Source organism: Aythya fuligula, chromosome 7, assembly GCF_009819795.1.
Source record: "Aythya fuligula isolate bAytFul2 chromosome 7, bAytFul2.pri, whole genome shotgun sequence".
In the NCBI taxonomy this organism is placed as follows: Eukaryota; Metazoa; Chordata; class Aves; order Anseriformes; family Anatidae; genus Aythya; species Aythya fuligula.
The window spans coordinates 24,661,518-24,676,342 of NC_045565.1; the positions used below are offsets into that span (position 1 = coordinate 24,661,518).

The window sequence follows — 14,825 nt, forward strand, 5'->3', positions numbered from 1 at the left end:
GTCGCAAAAGCGTCCGCGCTTTGCCGGCGGCGAATGGGGGGCGATGCAAGATGGCGGCGGTAGCTGAGGAGCCGCCGGAGGTGGCGGCGGGGAAGCCCGACCCTGAGGCGGGGACGCCGCCGCAGCCCCCCGCCGCCGCTCCCCCGGCCGCCGCCGCCTCCTCCGCCACAGCCCCGGCCGCTCCTCCGGCTCCGGCGGCTGAGGGGGAGCCGGCGGGGAACGGCGGGGAGGCGGCGGCCGCCGCCGCTAAGGCAGCGGCACCGGGCCCGGCCGCTTCCCCCGCGGCGCTGGACCGGCAGACGCTGGTGGCCGTGCTGCAGTTCCTGCGGAGGAGCAACCTCCGTGAGTCCGAGGAGATCCTCCGCCGGGAAGCTCGCCTGCTCGGCGACGACTTGGGAGCCGCTGCCCTCAGCCCCGCCGGAGCCGGGCTTTTGGGAACGGCCGGAGGCGAGGGGGATGTGGGCGGCAGCGAGGCGCTGCTCAACCGGGTCACCGCCGCCGCCGCCATCTCCGTAGGAGGCAGCGTCGCCACCGTCGCTTCTGCCAGCCCCGGGGTGGCGGCAGCGGCCACCGTGCCGCCGGGGAAAGGTGAGGCCCGAGGGGGGGATGCGGGAGGTGCTGCCGCAGTCTGCAGGGGCCCCTTGGGAATTTGGGGGTGCCCTCGCTTCCTGCAAGCTCCGGGACTCTTCTTTATTCTAGGGTGCAAGGAGAGGGGTCAGGCTGTGCATCCCCTAGGGTGGCATTTCCCGGGGGTTAGGCTTCATCGTCGGTGGGCAGCCCTGGGTCCATCAGTCCCCCACACAACTTGGGAAGAGACTGGGATCTCTCAGGGTGTTCCTCCTGGAGGAAGGGACCAAGGGTAGGGGATCTCTTGCTTACAGGGAGCACGGAGCACTGTCAAAGGAAAGGATGCTTCCCGTTGTCTGTGTGTCCTGTTAGCTAACAGCATTGCAAGAGGATAAACGTTTCCTTTGTAGTTCAAGGTGATGGTCCAGGATGTGGCTGCAGGGATAAGACCAGAGTCCTGACGTACAGGCTGCATTTTACAGAAAGAGCCATAAGATAATTATAGAGGAGGCTTTAAACATTTCTTATATACAGGGTTGCCAGCTGTTTGAAATGTCCTACAGATAATTTGGGTCTAAGTACTTTTAGTCAAGGTGTTTCTTAGGGCAGCTTTGTATAATATCAAAAGTGTTTTGGGAACTTATGTATCTGAGTTCAAGTAAGTGTATAGTATGAAGTCAACTGTATTTTTTTCTTTAACACAGAACAAAGCAATGAACGTGTTTAATGACTGCTATGGAGCATTAGCAAGTGACAAAAAATCATCGCCCTGTAATGGTTCTGTTGTGTTCTTGTTCACTTGACAAACTCCATTTGTTTGGTTACTAGAAACAAAACAGTTATAGTGGATGTATTTTACAGGCTTGGAAAGGTTCAGCTCCTCATTTGACAGTTCCTAGCCTTAGCTGTAAAGATAGTGGGTTCTGGTGATGATGGTGGCATCTTTCCACTTAGCTTAGATGAATTAGGCACTACGTTAAATACCTTATAAGCAACTATTAGCAGAGAAAACACAGAAAATGGTAAAGGGTGCTTGGAGAATAGGCTGATGGAGTGTAGTTAACCTACTGCTGTCCTTTCAATTGTATCATTTCAATGTACAGCTGAACTTAATGTTCAGTTTTGCTTGAGTGCCTCACCTTGGCAGAATTGTTGTCAGCCTCTGTATATTTGCTAGCTCTGTCAGGTGGTCTTACAAGCTGTTGTTAAATGCTTTTGCAGTTGGAGGAGGTGTTGTGGAAGATCAGCCAGATGTGAGCGCAGTATTATCCGCCTACAATCAGCAGGGGGACCCCACGCTGTACGAGGAATATTACAGTGGATTGAAAAACTTCATTGAGTGCTCGCTGGACTGTCATCGAGCTGAATTGTCTCAGCTGTTTTATCCTCTCTTTGTGCACATGTACTTGGAGTTGGTCTACAATCAGCACGAGAGTGAGGCAAAGTCTTTTTTTGAAAGGTAACTTATTTTCATTTGTTGATGTGTGTTATTTGGTGTTCGCTTCTTTTATTAAGTCTGAGCTTAAGGTGTGTGTGTTTATGTACGCATTATTCTGTAATGCTGAAGGGATTTGAAACCTGACCTAATGATTCTGTGGATTACTGTAATTGTTCTTAATCCTTTCCCAACCTCCCGTGTCAGAAAGTTGTGCAAACTACATTTGAACTCTACCCATGCAGATTTTGAACAGTCTTTATGTTGGTGGGCACCTGGTTTCAAGGTATCAACGAGGAGAAGATGCTACTTTAGGGAGAGATTGTGGGCTCATTTTCTAGCAGTGTAAAATTGCACTGAGATGACAAAGCAATGTATCTTATGTTTGCTGATGTCATAGTACCTACATTGAAATTCTTCTAATAGGATTAAAAGAATTAATTTATAGCTAATTACCGTTTTCTGTGCTTTTACTATGTTTCATTTCTTTATCGCTTGAGGAGAAACTTAAGTTCGGTCTGCTTTCTGGGTTCAGACTGATTATGAAATACTTCAACTCAAAAGGGTAACTTTTTCTTCCCCAAGTACAGTCAGCAAAAAGAGTTCTGCAAATAGCTGTTTCCTGTTGTATTTTATAACATGATTTGAATAAAAATGGAAAGCTCGTTTTCTCTAGATAAATGGCAGCTGTTAGATAACGTGAGTGGAGAGTGAGAAACATACTCAGTGGTAAATGTACATATTTATATAATGAATCAACTCTAAGCGCATCCAGGTAGTCTTACATAAGAGATGCCTTCTACTTCATGATACCACAAATTTGGGTTTCATTTACGTAAATAAACATGTTAGTGTAACTATTTACTTCAGGCAACCCTTTGTGCATATACATTTCACTGTGATTCTCCTGTTGAATACTTTTGCTGTATGCAGTTTAAGTCACTGATCTATTCCCCCCCTGGATTAAATTGATTTTATTAGAAAAATAATCCCATATATAGTTAGTAGCGTCCAAGTGGTACTTACATGTTTTATGTTAAAGTGATATAAATAAATGTGCGCTTACAAGACTTATTACAAGAACATCATCTCCTATCATGTGTTTTTTTTTGTTTTTCTGTAGATTTCATGGGGATCAGGAGTGTTATTACCAGGATGACCTCCGGGTATTATCTAGTTTAACTAAAAAAGAACATATGAAAGGTAACGAGACCATGCTGGATTTCCGAACGAGCAAGTTTGTGCTGCGTATTTCCCGGGACTCTTACCAACTCTTGAAGAGGCATCTGCAGGAAAAGCAGAACAATCAGATCTGGAACATTGTTCAGGAACATCTCTACATTGATATCTTTGATGGAATGCCTCGAAGTAAACAACAGATAGATGCCATGGTTGGAAGCTTGGCTGGGGAGGCAAAACGAGAGGCAAATAAAGCAAAGGTAGGAGGGAAAGATTGTTGTGCTTTTATTATTGGAACGGTTCTGGAGTAGTTTTTCAGGAAGACACCTTACTTAGTCTAGACTGACTATTCTCACTTGAGATCTTAAAAGACAACATGAACAGAAAAAAGGAAAATAACTGTACAAATAGCTGTTGGCCCCAGTAGAGCGATCAAAATGTGTCATGTAGAAGAAACTGCTGAATCCCAGTGAGAGACAACTTTGTATTCTGTTCGCTGACCTGGACTTAAACTCCTGAATCACTCTGTAGTTTTAACGTGGACACCTGTGTCTTTGGCTTCCTCTTGTACAACAGCAGTAATTCTTACTGCCAGTTGTTACTGCAAGGACTGTTCAAGCAGATCTTGATAGTGTAATGTCACAGTACTTGACAAAATATATGAGCTGTAAGGACTTTGCTTTATGGGAGGTAAGGGGAGAATTTAGAGTTCTCCAGATCAGTTGTTTGGTAAAACAGTAGAACATGCACTACACTTGTTCCAGGCTAACAGTAGTGTATGCAGTAGTATTAGACGTACCAGTTTTAAAGGGGCAGCTCTGTTGTTTGACTGTAACATTAAAGAGTTTCCATTTCAAAAATCAGTTTTCAGTAAGAACAGCAGTTACGGTTTTGCATCATACCTATCTTATTGGCTTGCAGGTGTTCTTTGGCTTACTGAAAGAACCAGAGTTTGATGTGCCTTTGGATGATGAAGATGAAGAAGGAGAAAACGAGGAAGGAAAACCAAAGAAGAAAAAACCTAAAAAAGATAGTGTAGGATCAAAAAGTAAAAAACAAGACCCTAATGCTCCTCCCCAAAACAGGTACCAAGGGAATGATGTGTAGAGAAGTCTTGTTAAATCCAGTCTTGTCATGCCAAGTCTGCATCGCTGGTTACATGACGTTTTTAGCTCTTTGGCCATTTCAGCTGTAGCCAGCTTTAGCCATAAGATTTCTAAGGGAGGTTATGGAAAGCTTAGCATAAAACCCTCTGCCTTTGCCCTTCACGTCGATCTAGATTTTCCTTGATAAAATTTTATTTGATTACCTGCTAATCTTTTCAGGTCATACTCATTACTTACCTTGTTCCGCTGCCTGTCTGGAATTTGTAAAGTTATTACCTCTTTTTCTCATCAGATAATCTTTTACGTAGTCTTTTATTTTTCCAAATTATTTTTTTTTTCTATTTGAGTATTGAAGTATAGGGTTGCATGGGAAGGTTCTTCTTTCTCTGTTTAAACTGACAATCTGGAAGGTGCTTTTAGTTCGTAAAAATGTGTGCTTGTAGAATTCCTCTGCCTGAACTGAAAGACTCTGACAAACTGGATAAAGTAATGAATGTGAAGGAAGCTGCCAGACGTGTGCGTCTTGGCCCAGAGTGCCTGCCCTCCATCTGCTTCTACACATTCCTTAATGCTTACCAGGTTGGTAAAAGAAGACGTTGGGTAAAATGAAAGAGGGAATCAAAATGATAAACACCTTTATTAAGAAAGAAGACTTAACAGAGTTGACAGGGCTTATCAGAATATTTGGAATAAGCATTGGAAAGTTTAACGTAGTTTAATAAATGATTTCATTTCCACATTCCTCGGATTTGCTCTGATATTGCCATAGTTCTTTTTCCACTTTTCCTATGTGGTCCTAAGTGTATTCCACAGAATACAGTAGATATTTTGCACCAAAATACTGGAAAGAAGTACAGCTTTGTCAGCATTAACTGTGCTTCGCTTATATGCCTTCATGGTGCAAGATTTTGGTGCAAGATTTTTTATCTGTTTATTTCAAATACATGTATATTTTTGTCCAATTTATCCCAGAGTAATCTCTTTTCTTATTTTTGAAATTAACTAGTTATTTTTTTATTAGTATTTATGATTTATTAATATTTGAAATGCATTTTGAAGGATACAAACAACATAAACGGCTATTTTGTGTATAGGGTCTAACTGCAGTGGATATTACAGATGACTCTAGCATGATTGTAGGAGGCTTTGCTGACTCTACAGTAAGAGTGTGGTCTGTGACTCCAAAAAAGCTACGTAGTGTGAAAGCTGCAGCAGGTAATTAAAACCAAAACACTTGAAATGAGCATGTATTGTTTGTGATGCCTGTGTTTTCTGTGAACAGAGAAAGATATCTGTGTCAGGAGAGTTGCTTTCAGCAGTTGGATGTTGTCACTTCGAAGAAACAGTATGTGCACAGATGTGTGATTGCATCTTATGTATTGCCATTAGAAATGTATATATTTTTAAAGGTATGAGAAATCTGGTTGTGTACACCTGCTGCTAGGTGGTCAGCACAGAGTTTGAACTAGCCGTAAATAGTGTGGAAATAGCCATCTTGCTCTTGACTGGGTGGTAACTATAGGGTGTAAGAGACAGTTGGGTTCAGGGGATCTAGGGAAGAAAATAGAGGTACCCTGGAGAAAGTTAAAGTGTGGGACTTTGAGAAGGATGAAGGAAAATATCCTGTACCGCAACACCTAGGCAAATTTGTGAAAACCAGGCTGCTTTAATTCTGCTCTGTATGTTGCCGTCTGTTGTGTTAGAAGCTAGATACCAAGGGAACGGTTCTTAGTCTTGGTATTTAATTGAGATGTGTTTGTGATGTTCAGCAAAAGGTAGCCTACAGACTGAAAGTTGTTTTAAGTTTTTGTGGTGTGCAGCTGTCAAAACTGCTTGAAAAGCGTGTTTGTAGTATATTAACTTTCTGGGAAAAGACACAAAAATATGGCATCTCATGAAGTGTGTCTCAAGGCTGAACACTGTATGTATGAAAAACAGCACCCATTAGGATTAGTTTCACTCTTAGTGAAGACTTGAGAGAGTGATTACTTGTGTAAAACGTTATTTTCACCTTTTACAACAGTAAAAGTGTTGTAAATGCCATTGTGTATTTCAAAATTAGCAAATCCAAAGTGCTTTGTCCTGTTCACGATGTACTTGCCTCTTTTAGAGAAAATATTTGTTTTCATGGCATTTGTCTTTGAACTTCTGGCATTTATTATATGAGAACTTTGAAATATTGCAGACCTCAGTCTAATCGACAAAGAATCAGACGATGTCCTGGAGAGGATTATGGATGAGAAAACAGCCAGTGAGTTGAAGATTTTGTATGGTCACAGTGGACCTGTCTATGGCACCAGCTTCAGTCCTGATAGGTAAAATAAGTTTACAAGCTAACTAGCTTACTTGGCTTGAGTCTTAATTGTATGCTCTGAGATGCAAACGCTTCTTAATCCGGCTTTCTCCAGGTTAAAGCAATTCTCTTATATTCTTTAAAATAAGAGATTAAAGAACATTATGTAATTATGAGAGTCTGGACAGTATAGAGGAAGTTTAAATGTCCAAAATATAGCTCCTGTGCAAGTGGCTACATGAGACAGCCATCACAAAACCAGAGTTGAGAAGTAAACTTTGTGTGGAATGTGAATATAGAATCTGTAGTTATGAATTGAAAAGGTGAACATGGTATGAATTTTCTTTCAGGGAACCTTGCCATTTAGTTATATCATGAATTATATTAAGATTTTTTAAAGTAATATTGTAACAGTTTACTGCTTTTTTTTTTTTTTTCCTCTTTACATAAATTGAGTTCCTGAGCAAAGACTAGCTTTCCCTTCCCTTTATTGCCATATCATCAGAATTAGTCATCAACATTCAAATGTCTCTCTTTTGGGTATAAGGGTCTAGGGCCAGATTCTTCTTGAATTGTTTACTGTTGTTTACCTCACCAAAATGCTCAGTTATGTGTGACACGCTTAAAAGCAGCTGCCCAGTGCCCAGCTTTTCTTATCATAGAGTTCTTACAGAGTTTATGCAATGTTTATACAGTCTGTAAGTTTCACATGCAACATTCTATACTTTGTTTTGTTACAGGAACTATCTGTTGTCCTGTTCAGAGGATGGCACAGTCAGATTGTGGAGTCTCCAAACGTTCACGTGTCTGGTGGGATATAAAGGACACAATTATCCAGTATGGGATACACAGTTCTCGCCTTATGGGTATTACTTTGTGTCAGGGGGACATGACAGAGTGGCTCGGTAAGAAACTAGATGAGTTCTTTACTTGTCAGGGTCAGTTTTGTGGTGAATTAACCCTGAAAGTGATTAGCTGATATACTCCAGCTTAACCTATAAAAAGAAGTAAAATTTATTTCATGTGAATTAAGAAGCTAAATGAATGTTTTAATGTATTTTTTTCCTAGTCAACACACGTCAGAAATAATGTCCTCTTATTTGGCTGTTACAAATATTCTCTCATTGTTAACTAACCATGACAGAATATGCCTTATTTCTCCCTTCTGAAAAGTGTACTTTTCCAGAACAGATCCTGCTAATTCAGTAAACTGCTCAGTAAGAAACCACTGCTTAATTACATCCTTTTGTTCATCATTGTGCAATAGATTCTAAATGTTATTATGGCTCTCTGTATTAATAAAGCATTTCTTTTTCAGATTGTGGGCAACAGATCACTACCAGCCTTTACGAATATTTGCTGGCCATCTTGCTGATGTCACATGTACCCGATTTCATCCCAACTCTAACTACATTGCCACTGGCTCAGCAGACAGGACTGTACGGCTCTGGGATGTTCTAAATGGGAATTGTGTAAGAATATTCACTGGACATAAGGTAAAGGCACATCGCTCATTGTGTGGAAGTGACTTTATTTCTGTGGTGGGATTCTGATGAGTAGCATTCGGAATGAATACAGCTTGACTGGCTGAAAATGATGAGGCTTAACTAATTTGGCTCTCCTCCCCTCTAATGTCTGTTTTAGGGACCAATTCATTCGTTGGCATTTTCTCCTAATGGACGATTCCTGGCTACTGGAGCGACAGATGGCAGAGTTCTGCTGTGGGATATTGGACATGGCTTGATGGTTGGAGAATTGAAAGGGCACACTGACACTATCTATGCGCTTCGATTCAGTAGAGATGGGGAAATCTTAGCATCAGGTAAAATTACCAAATTAGATGAGAGTGAAGGTTGAGTTTGTGTGCAGTGTAGGGGGACGAAACTGGAGTCAGAAATAACTCTAAGGCAGACAAGAAGTGGCTGGACCAAGGCTGCAGTTGTGAGAACTATAACGTGCATTCACTATGATCAAGGCTTGTTACAACTGTTTCCTTGGATGAGAGCATGTTTTCCTTGGTTGAGGGCATTAAGTATTCGGTTTTGAGTAAACCTGCTTTTTGAGCTGCTTGTTTTCCTGTTGTACTGACTTGCTGTCTTGTAACTTTTTTATGTACATAAAAGACTTTTTTTTTTTTTTTTTTTTTTTTTAAAGGTTCAATGGATAACACAGTTCGGCTGTGGGATGCCGTGAAAGCATTTGAAGATTTAGAAACTGATGACTTTACTACCGCCACTGGACATATAAACTTGCCTGAAAACTCACAGGACTTATTACTAGGTACATACATGACCAAATCAACCCCAGTTGTACACCTTCATTTTACCCGCAGAAACTTGCTACTAGCTGCAGGAGCCTACAGTTCACAGTAAATGCAGAAGCTGTAAGACTGGCTGTGCCAAGTTGTTGCAGTAGCGACCTCAGGATGTGAGACAAGGAGGAATGTCTTATACAGGTGGACCTCACCCGTCTGTTGCAGGAAAAACAAAACTATGTAAACTAACTCAAGCAGCATCTTCTGAGTTCTGCTTTCATATTTATCCACAGTTTGAAAATGCTGGAGATTGACAGGACATCATTGTGGCTTTAAAGGAAGGAATTGTTTCATGGTGCTTTTGATAAAAAAAAAATATATGTATGTATGTATATGAAAATGGCTGTCTCCTCTCAGAGATGGTATTGAGCTCTGCTGAAACTTTTGGGAAGTTAACAGCCTTGGTATGTGTTCTCAAATGATTTTTTTTTAAAGCACTTAACTTACGGTTGGCAAATGTTTAATCAGTCTCAAGCACAGGTAAAAGCTATTCAGAAAAGAATGTAGTTTAATTCACTATAGCCTGGGCTGGGCAACAGGTTTAGTGAGAGTATCACAGCAACAAATAGGGCATTGAAAAAAATAGGCCCAACAGGCAGAAGCTTGTGGGGAACTGTGGAGAAGTTACATATGGATTTTATGCATCCAAGTACCAAGTCCTGAAAAGATTTCAAACTCCTGTGCTTCTCTGAGGTATCAGAAATGCAGATCTTGTTATTCTGTTTTCACAGGTAGCTTGCTTCTGCTGTGTGATGAGCAACCAGAAATACAGTGTGAGCACATTGGAGGGGGGGTGGGGAGAAGGGATTGTTAACAGCCAAAATGGTTTGCCTGCTTTTAACAACAGGGCAATGATTCCTGTCATATTAGATCTCAAAGAGCTTCAAAAACCTGCATCCTTTCTCCATATGGTTTAGTATTTCAAACTGTAAAACTAGTGGACAAGGCATCGAAACATTGCAGAGCAAGCAGTGTAACCAGTTCTAAGTGTGATTATCAGCTCTGAAAGGCTAGTTCAGCTGCTGCTACTTTCCACCCAAAAAAACACCCCAGTAAGTCTTGCTGGACAACCAGTAAAGCTGAGAGTTTTGTTTCTAAGGAAAAGTAAAACATGCAAAGCACTGGGAGATAGAACTTCTTGGGTCTTTGAACAGGAACATCACTACCAAAAGAAAGCCCTTCCCCTCCTTTTTTTGTTGTTAATCTTACAAGCTCTATACCAGGAAATACGTTTTGTGTTCCCTTTTACTTACAATAAGGGAATGGACCCTTGTATAATGGCTGAGTCTCTACTGAAAATGTGAAAAACAAGATTTGACATTTCTAAGGTAACATAAATGGAGAACTACCTCTTATCATCCTTTCTCTGACTCTAACCCTTGGAGTAAAGGTGCATTAGAGGCATTAAACGTCAAGATAAAGGGTGTAAAATTCATTAGGAAATTCACCTGGAAGTTTTCTTTAAAAGACAAAGTATTTTCTTTAAAACTAAATTATTGAGGTGTGGTGTTTTTTTTTTTTTTTTTTTTTTTTTTTGGCGGGATGGTACCTCAAAATTTCCTAGCACCCAATACAACCCGTTGGATTTAATTACGGTGAATCAAGCAAGTTACCTGAAAGCATGTACAGATTTGACAGCTTAAAGAAAACACTGCCACATTCTGCCTTTGTATTTTGTACAGTTTTATACTTTTGATAGTATAATAAATACTAAAACCACACAGCTTGTGTCAGTACACTGTATGTTCTGAGAAGATACTTTTATTCCCCTGATGGTTGCAATGGAAGCAAGAAGGCTGCTTATACGTGTTAGTACTGTCCTGAGAGAAAGTAGTTCAGAAGTGCTGTAGTTGATGACCAACTGTTCAATGTAAATTTAGTTCAAGTGGCAGATGATACATTCTAGCTAATTACGTGTATTACAGTTACCACCACCAATCAGGAAAGCTGTATAGAGCAGAGGCAGTTGGTGTACACATAAGACAGATTTATTCCTATTAGGGCACTAGACTTTATTCAGAAGGGTGGGCCAGCACCTATAAAGATTCATTAAGAATACACTAATGAGAGTGGGAGAGCACAAGAACCTTGTGCAGTATCTCTGAATTACGTTCTCTTTTTTTCCAAGCAACTGTGCCTATCTCATGTTGCCCTACATTTAGGAATTGTATCTGCAGCATGCTTGAGAATCAAAAGTCCTAGGTTCAACCCCCGCTGCTGGCAGCCTTCCAAGTGGCATGGTGCTGCATAATCACATTCATGTCAGCACTAGTGTGAAAACTAAAGAACTGAATTTTACTGAATATTGCGGGATAGAAAGACAGGGTAAAAGGGGTGTATATATCTAACTGGCAGGAAAATCTCATTAAGATACCACGTACAGGAAAAAAAGTAGTACTGAACTACTTAAGTTACTATTTGTGAATACATAGGGGTAACACCTCCATGCCATCAAATCCCATTTATACACTTTAAGGAAAAAAAACATATATACTAGGATTGGATCAGTCTATGTTGCGAGGTTTTCACTCAAAAAGGCTCTACGTAAAACACGGGCAACAGAGGCAGAAGCCATTCTGCTATTTTGCACTGTATTAACATTATTGGAAAAACAATGGTTTTCATGTAAGCCACTAGGTGGGAACACAAAAAATGGAAGCAACTGGGACAAGCAAGAATCTGCAGACCATGTGTTCCACCTACCGCACAGAGATGCTCTGCTCATCTGTAAGCTCTGTGCTTGGTGATATGGTCATGATGCTGAGGTCATTCCTAAGACTACCAAGTGTAAGACTAAGACTACCAGGTGCTCATTTTGGGATGTGTTATAACAGCAAAAGTGTTAAAATAGTCACTAAAGGAATCAGGTATTCCGCCTCCACTACAAATAACTATTTCTGATAGAGGAAAAAAAAAAAGTACATTTCCGCTTCATTTTACCATTTCATATTTTCAATAAAGTAATTGTTTATATTTTATTAGCCAGAATAGGACATCAGCTTCCATTACATTGAAACAGAACGAAGGTTCAGACGTGCCAGCAACCTGCCAAGAGAAAAGAGGTCAGACATAGTACCGCCATGCAAGGCTTGCTAACTGAGCATCACCCCTTTCCCAAGCCCAAACACTTTTCCATAAGAGCAGGCAAATTTCAACACATACACAAAGAAACGGCTGATGCCCCTTTTACATACAGCAGTGAGAATAACCAGAAGCTTATTGCTTTCTGCCCTGTTTGCAGCCTATGAGGACAACTCATTGTTTTTTTTCCCCAAATGCCATTTCAGTGGATATGTATCTGAAAGTAGACTACAGACTTTTGAAACACTTGGTTGTTGCTATGTAAGAACAAGCTCAAAAACTTTCATATTGTCCTTGCCTAACCAGGTTTGCAAGGTATATATAGTTTCATTGTATAGTGCTCCTTTACTCTGTTCAAAGAGAGGTTTTAACAGAATGCATTGGTCTCTTCCTGGAATTCTCTAATACAATTAAGTCTTTAAGTATTACTTTATTATTTCCATATCCAACAAAGCATCAGTTATTCCCATTCTTACAGTAAAAGTAAGAATCTGAGGCACCTACTACTTGCAGGCAATCCCTGATACACCTGATACAACATCTATCCTTTCCTCCTTCCTCGCTTACCCTTCCTCCCTGCGTGAGGTCCCTAACCCTGTTTGCCATGTTAGAAGAACAAAAAGAATACTGATAACCCTTAATTTCTGTATACCCCCATAACAACCTACTTCATTTAGAATGCCCCAAAATACAATGATGCTATAGTTTAGCTGAGATTTAAAACTGTAAGTACAAAAGTTCACGTGCCCGTGTTTCTCCCTCTAATGATGTTTGTTACTACCAACTTCTCCTTTGTTACTCTTTCTTCCTGGGCTGGCACTGAACCATTTTGGCTCTGGAAGAACATCTGCCACTTACCATTTACTTATCTGCCACAGCAGGAGTCTTCTTTTTAGATCTAAGCTTGAAATATAAGATGAGCATTGCAACGCCTGTGTATGTCGCTATAACGTACTGAAAAACATAATAGTTATGGTTACTTTCAATCTAAAACTCAGAAAACACCATTAGACCAGCCCACAAAAGTTAATTTATGCAATACGTACATTCCTCCTGCCCACCATGGTATAGGAATTGAAGTACTTCTGAAATCCAGTGAACTGGTGTTGAGATCCCGAGTCATGGCCAGCCATGGTTGCTCGTCCTAATAAGCAATATAGGAAAGTTAGCAAGTTTTACGGTCAGTTGGACAAGATCAATACAAAAATCAAACAGATCTCTACACTGTGCTTAACGCTTCCATTGGCAGCTATTGAATCTGCTTTCAATGTGCCTTTCAAACACACTGGACATACACAAGGAGCAGGTGCATTGTGAACACTGTATCTTAAAGTACAGTATAGATGGCACAAAAGCAGACAAGGAGCTCCAAATGGGAGAACACTTCAGATTTTCAGAGTTCATTCATATCCAAAAGCTTGGTGACGTGATTCATGCTAGACCACTGCTCCATTTTGAGATTCAAAATGCAGTGTTGCAACTGTCATGCTGTATTAGAGTACAAGTGTTTCAACAATAAAATTTGCCCTACTCCCAGCTGCACATTTCTATTGTGTCTTATTTGCCTACCCCTTTATTCGTAGATCTGGCTAAAAAATAGATGTATTTTTTACTTAGCTTTCAGCTATATCAGCAAGCCAATTAAGCCAACTACAAAACCTCAGAAGTACTTTCACAGGTGCAGCAAAACCATTAAATACATGAGGGCATACCTTTGCCTTTTGTCTGCATCTAGATGAAAGTTTCAGACCTACTTTAAGAAGTCAATCAACACACAAGCCTGGCGTGCATACAGTGGCATACTTGCAGAATCAGTGAATGGTTGAGGCTGGCACCTCTGGAGATGCCAAAACCCAACCCCAACCTGCTCAAAGGGTCAGCTACAGCAGGTTGCTTGTGAACTTCCCAGTTAGGTTTTGAGCATCTCTGGAGACAGAGCCTCCACAAATACCCTGGGGAATCTGTTCCAGTATTTGATCATCCTTATGACAAAAAAATAGTATTCTTTTCAACGTTTAGAGGGTAATGATTTTTTAAGGGTATGCTTTTTGTATGCTTAAGGAAGATTTATAATTAGGACAAATGTTTATTGTTTACTTTCTAACTCAGCTCAAAGGAAGCACACATGCCACAGGGTTACCTGCCTGATTATGCAGAGATGCTGTCGCCACCAGTACCCTGCTAAAAGAGGGAGACAAAAAAACTGCTGCAGCTGGCTCTGTGTTCATTAACACACTCCTTATGCCAACCTGATCCAACATCCCTGCTGTATAATCAGGTATGCTTGCCTGCAGCTCGGTTAATTACAAAACAGCAAAGAAAACTCACAGAAACAGCCTCTTAATCTGAAATATTCGCAGTGGATGACTCGGAAAGCCAAAACCACCTATTTTTTTAAGCCAAACCGACTCGGAACCCTGCAAAAACCACCGTGCCCTTCCCAGGGCGGCTCAGAGCGCGGCCCCCACAGCACAGCCCGGCCTTTGGGAACAGCCCGGTGCCCTTGACGGGGACAGCCCGGCCCCCACCGACCCCTCACGGAGCCGGCCCCGCTTGGCAGCCTCAGAGGAGCGCGGCTGACCGGGGGAACGCTCCCGGCATCGGGAAGCCACCACCACGGCGGCCGAAGGTCGCGGGCACCTCACGGACCACCCGAGGCCGAGCACCTCACCCAGCCGCAATCCCTCCAAGCATCACGAAGCCAGCACAAGGAGGCAGCGACCCCCGCCCGCCGCCCTTCACCGAGCCCCCCCCTCACCCCGCGGCCGCCCCGCTACCTGGGCCGCCGCCGCGCTCTGCCCTTCCTCAGCGCCCTCCCACAAAATGGCGGCGGCTTCCTGCCCCTCTCCC

General features: G+C 41.8%; 2 protein-coding genes across 4 annotated transcripts; one reads left to right on the forward strand and one right to left on the reverse strand.

Moving 5' to 3' along the window:
* Positions 1 to 43: 43 nt before the first annotated feature.
* Positions 44 to 10,397, forward strand: TAF5 (TATA-box binding protein associated factor 5). Its single transcript, XM_032191149.1, has 11 exons — positions 44 to 588; positions 1,789 to 2,026; positions 3,126 to 3,441; positions 4,103 to 4,266; positions 4,731 to 4,866; positions 5,382 to 5,502; positions 6,473 to 6,602; positions 7,321 to 7,485; positions 7,899 to 8,076; positions 8,225 to 8,402; positions 8,735 to 10,397. The coding sequence occupies exons 1-11, from the start codon at positions 51 to 53 to the stop codon at positions 8,950 to 8,952; spliced, it is 2,382 nt and encodes a 793-aa protein (XP_032047040.1). The 5' UTR covers positions 44 to 50; the 3' UTR covers positions 8,953 to 10,397.
* A 34-nt stretch (positions 10,398 to 10,431) lies between these two features.
* ATP5MD (ATP synthase membrane subunit DAPIT) lies at positions 10,432 to 14,778 on the reverse strand. 3 transcript variants are annotated; one of them, XM_032191151.1, is made up of 5 exons: positions 14,753 to 14,776; positions 14,120 to 14,156; positions 13,022 to 13,119; positions 12,834 to 12,929; positions 10,432 to 11,939 (listed from the first exon to the last, which is right to left on the reverse strand). In XM_032191151.1, exons 3-4 carry the CDS (start codon positions 13,106 to 13,108, stop codon positions 12,837 to 12,839), a joined length of 180 nt encoding a protein of 59 aa, XP_032047042.1. In that variant the 5' UTR covers positions 13,109 to 13,119; positions 14,120 to 14,156; positions 14,753 to 14,776; the 3' UTR covers positions 10,432 to 11,939; positions 12,834 to 12,836. The 3 variants fall into 3 exon arrangements, with proteins under 3 accessions (XP_032047042.1, XP_032047041.1, XP_032047043.1); XM_032191150.1 differs by lacking the exon at positions 14,120 to 14,156 and having other exon boundaries at positions 14,753 to 14,778; XM_032191152.1 differs by lacking the exon at positions 14,753 to 14,776 and having other exon boundaries at positions 14,116 to 14,156.
* Positions 14,779 to 14,825: the final 47 nt, after the last annotated feature.